Below are 4332 nucleotides of genomic sequence, written 5' to 3'. Positions count from 1 at the left end.
AGCCTGCCTGTAGAAATGTGTTCTGCTACTGGTCTGGCCTAGGTAACCAGGATAAACCAAAAGGTAACTTTAATTCAACACAAAAGTAAAAACTAAAAATAAAAGGAGCTCTCAAAACAATGTGGAGTTCACAAAACACAAGGGAACTCTGCTCTCTCAGACCTACCTCCAGGTTGTAGCCTCTCCGTCTTTTGAAGAGCTGGAGAGAACTTCATGAAGTTCATAGCTTGCCAGTCACTAAGCACAGCAGGACAGATACAAAACACACCACGTTTCTGAATTAGCTGTTGCGAAGCAACCTGATGAGGAAATAACTTGTTGCTGCTGACATTTTCACAGGCCGCTTCATATTTAGGTATCAGCAAGCATTAGTGGAGAAGGGGGGACAGGTGTTGAAGGAGAGACACTGAAATCTGTTCTCCCTTCATTTTGTTTTATAGAAAAATCTTTCTCATTGTCTCAACTTATCCAGATGACTGACAGCGATTCAATATTGGGTTTGGAAGTTTATACAGGCAATATTCCCCTGACCCCAAGAGTCAGCATTTTCCCAGTGAAGCACAAGGATTTATGGTTCCTACAGTTTCTTCATAGCAAGTTCACTATCAACTCGAAAAACACCTGAAATATCCTTGAAGCAAGCTGAGAACTAATGGCATGGCAGTATTAGAAAATACAGTGGATTTTAGTACTTCATATTCACATGCTGATGGTGAAAACCCACAATACCAGGGAGAGGGTATTTTCCAGGCTGCTTCAACGACCAGCCCAAGAGGAGGATTGAAGGGGAGGAAAGGGTGCTGAAAGGCTACAGAGAACATTTTCACCCCAGAAACCCAAGTGTTTTCTTACAGAACAGTGTAGTTAGGCAACCCAAAGTAAGAGCAAAAGCAAAATTATTTATTTTCATACAACTTTAAAGAAAATAAATTAAAATCCCAACTACATCGACTCTAGTCTTGAGGACAGTAGGAGGTTGCTGCCCAAGCTCTCAGAGCTGGCATACCTGCCTCCTCGTCAGCGGGTGAACAGCAGCACCAGCTCACAATGAACAGTATGAGGAAACATGTCAAAAGGTATAGCCAACGTGGGGGCAAACGGCTCTCCTGACAGCTTCTTCCTTGGGTCAGGTGGGCAGCACAGCCTGTGGAAAGCAAAGAGAGCATCCTTTAGACCAGCAGCAGAAGCCAGCACATTGTCAGCAGCACAACAGCACAGAGGATGCACACAGGAGGTATCGTGTGTTTGGCTAACATCCCTCAGAGACTGCAGCTGGCAGTGGCTGAGGTCTGGAACCATCAATAACTGAATCCCAAACCAGCTCTGAAAACCTCACGGACAAGCTGGAGAGTCAGTGGCAGGATTAAAGCTCCCTTTCTCACGAGCCATCCCAGCTGAGAGACACTTAATACCCGTAGGAAATAATACTAAGTTTTGTACTACCTTCATTGGTTACCTGCAGACAGATTTATCACCTGCAAATGGGCCTGCCCCAGATGAAGACTTAGCTATATGATTAACCCTAAGCAGGTGACTAATCCCCTTGGCTTCACTTCATCAGCTAGGGGCCAACCTTCCTGCAGTGAATCCAGTGGACTCCGTATCCTGCATCCAGATGTGTTGTTTTGTTGGGGAAGGATGCCCAATGACATTATAGCATGTTTGCATTCTTTTCTGTTCTTTACTGATAAACTAAAGCATTCTGCTGGAACATAAAACCCAAAGAATACCTGCTACCTTAAACCAGCGTGTGCAGCTTGCAGGTAAACCCAAAGGAACACAGAAGCATAAACCACTTCTGACCATGCACTGACTAGTCCTGGATCACACCTGCAGAACTCACCCAGTGAAATTCAGTTGCACGAAAAACCTTCCTAAGCCAAAGTCAGATATTTATGTCCTTGTCTGGACATAATAGGGTCTGCCACTAAGGCCAGTGGAAAGGAAGAGAGGAGGGTGCTCACTCAAGAAAGTTCCTCATGGCTTCTCCCTTTGGCTTGCAGGAAATGTAGAGCAGCCTTCGGATGGACTTGCAGTTTCGGATGGCTCGCACAACCCTGTAATCTGCAAAAACAGATACCATGCTTTCCCAGTGACCCACCACCACCGTGAGCTCTCCAGAAGGAATGATTGCACAGTAAGCATCACAGAACTTCACTGAACTGTTAAAAATACAGGGGGAAAAGAATATACACATTTTGCCATGTCCTGTCTCAGATGCAGGCTCTTAGGAGGCCAGCGATGCGACTCATGCTGCTAAGAGCTCAGCCAACTTGGGAGGGAAGAGCAGTGGGGGAAATCCCTCTGCTTCCCGGGGAGATGAAGGATGAGACAAAAATTGTTACTTAATTAAGCAGAGGCATGTAAAACCTCCCACATACACTTGTGAGACTGCATCTGGGCACCAGGACCAGTTTGGGACTTCCCAGTACACCCTGGAGCAAGTCCAGCAGAGACCACTAAGACAGTTAGAGGGCTGAGGCACGGCACGCATGAGGAGAGCGTGATGGCTGGGGCTATTCAGTCAGGGGAAGAGAAGGTGAGCAGGAATCCATTTGCTATCTTCAGGGGTCTCATGGGGGATTACAGAGAAGATGGAGGCAGAATCTTCTCAGGGAGGCATAAGAAGAGCATGAGAGGCAACACATGCACTACAGCAAGAGGAAATTCTGATTAAATATATTAGGGAAAACATTTTCCGGAGAGGGTACCCACCCTCGGACACATTCAAACCTCAACTGGGCTTTATAGCCCTGTGCAACCTCATACAACTCTGAAGTTGACCTTGCTTTAGCTGGGAGATTGCACCACAGACCTCCAGAGGCTCCTTCTCTCCTAAATAATTCTGTGAGCCTACAAAAGGTGGCAAAAAGATTAGAGCTGGCTGCTTTAAAGAGAAAGCATGATAAAGGCACTGAAAACAGCAGACTCTATGGGATTTTAGCTGCTGTCAGCAACAAGGTAAGAACCTAGAGACTAAGTGAGCAGAGGGTTTGGAGCCAGTATAACGGGTCTCACAGAACTTGTTAAAAATTCTCTGTTTTCAAGATGCAAATAAATAGCATATTCTCTCACGGAGCCCAGCCCGAGATGGGTTCACCACAGCAACAAGGGGTCGGGCATCCTCCCACGACGACAGGAGTTGTGGTAACACGGCCTCTGCCTTTCCACTGTGAAACTCACAGTTTGAAATTCCTGTGAAGCAAAAAGCAACCACATGAACTGAGCAGAGTCAGTCTCACCAGACATTAGGTATAACATGTAGTACTGCTCTTTGCTGCGTGGAAGTAACCTGTTGGGATCCACCCGCTCACTTCTGCTTCCGATTTTTCAGTGGTTAGTTTGAAATTTTCCGCCACGGCGAGTTTGAACTCACCATTGAACGCTGCATTCCACCTGGCATCTTCTATTGCCTTCTCCACCACCTCAATACCAATAATCTTGGACACCTGGTGAGCCAGAGAGAGACCAATTGTGCCTGGAAAAGAGGGATATAAAAATACGCTGTACATCCATGCTGAAGAAACAAGCCTTTAGAAAGTGGGGATCATTTTTGGCACACAAAGCACCAGCCCCGGGAGCCAGGGTCACACAGCCACTGCTCACCCGTTCCACAGCAGATGTCGAGGAGGACAGCGTCCCCACCAGCCTGACTCAGCTCCCCAACCGCCTGGTACAGAACTTCTGCTCCACCCGTGTTTACTTGGAAAAAGGCATCTGGAGAGATGCGAAACTTCAGGCCGAGCACTTCTTCAAAGATGTGCGGTTCTCCATGAAGGAGCTGGAAGGGGGACTGCTCGTGGGAGCAGCGTGTCATGGTGCTAGCAGAGCACACAAAAAACAGCTGTTAGAAGGCAGCAGGGAGGCAGCTGATTTCCATTTCCATTCCTGGGGTGCTCGTGTGCAGGGGAGGATGCTTCTCCCGCCACCAACTCCTATTTCATGTGAGCCTTTCAACAGGATCAAAGAATTTTGATTCTTTGTAAGGGATCTGTAACTTGCACATCCTAGAATTCATTAAAAGTCTCAAGATGACTTCACAGAAGGCAGCAGTCCTAGGGTCTATTCCTCAGTTTTGCTGCTAATGTGATTTACTGTCTTGGGAAAGTCACTGTAGGTTTTTTTTCTTTAGTTTCCCAGGCTCCTAACTCCCATGAAGTAGAGCCATAGTGTATTCAAGTATTTCAGGTGTGGAAAAACAGATGTGGCCATCTTAAAACCACGTCTGCAAGAGGCATCCAAACATCTGTCATTCTCGTCAAGCTCTCCCTCAACTGGTAGAATTAGAATTTGATCAGAGGCGGGGGGGAGTGGGGGGTGGGGGGGATAAAA

General features: G+C 46.8%; 1 protein-coding gene across 1 annotated transcript in view; it reads right to left on the bottom strand.

The window, feature by feature from the left end:
- Positions 1 to 1017: 1017 nt before the first annotated feature.
- The window catches only part of TRMT2B (tRNA methyltransferase 2 homolog B (S. cerevisiae)), a 7575-nt gene continuing 4260 nt past the window's right edge, over positions 1018 to 4332 (bottom strand). Inside the window, exons 8-12 of the mRNA XM_009889234.1 lie at positions 3607 to 3821; positions 3377 to 3478; positions 3076 to 3195; positions 1965 to 2064; positions 1018 to 1144 (exon numbers count right to left, since the gene is read on the bottom strand). Coding sequence (XP_009887536.1) covers positions 1018 to 1144; positions 1965 to 2064; positions 3076 to 3195; positions 3377 to 3478; positions 3607 to 3821 — 664 coding nt within the window. The remainder of the gene's footprint in view (positions 1145 to 1964; positions 2065 to 3075; positions 3196 to 3376; positions 3479 to 3606; positions 3822 to 4332) is intronic.

This window comes from Charadrius vociferus, unplaced genomic scaffold (genome assembly GCF_000708025.1).
Source record: "Charadrius vociferus isolate BGI_N301 unplaced genomic scaffold, ASM70802v2 scaffold7, whole genome shotgun sequence".
NCBI lineage: Eukaryota > Metazoa > Chordata > Aves > Charadriiformes > Charadriidae > Charadrius > Charadrius vociferus.
Note: the sequence above shows the minus strand (reverse complement) of the source record. Positions and strands in the feature narration are given on the sequence as shown.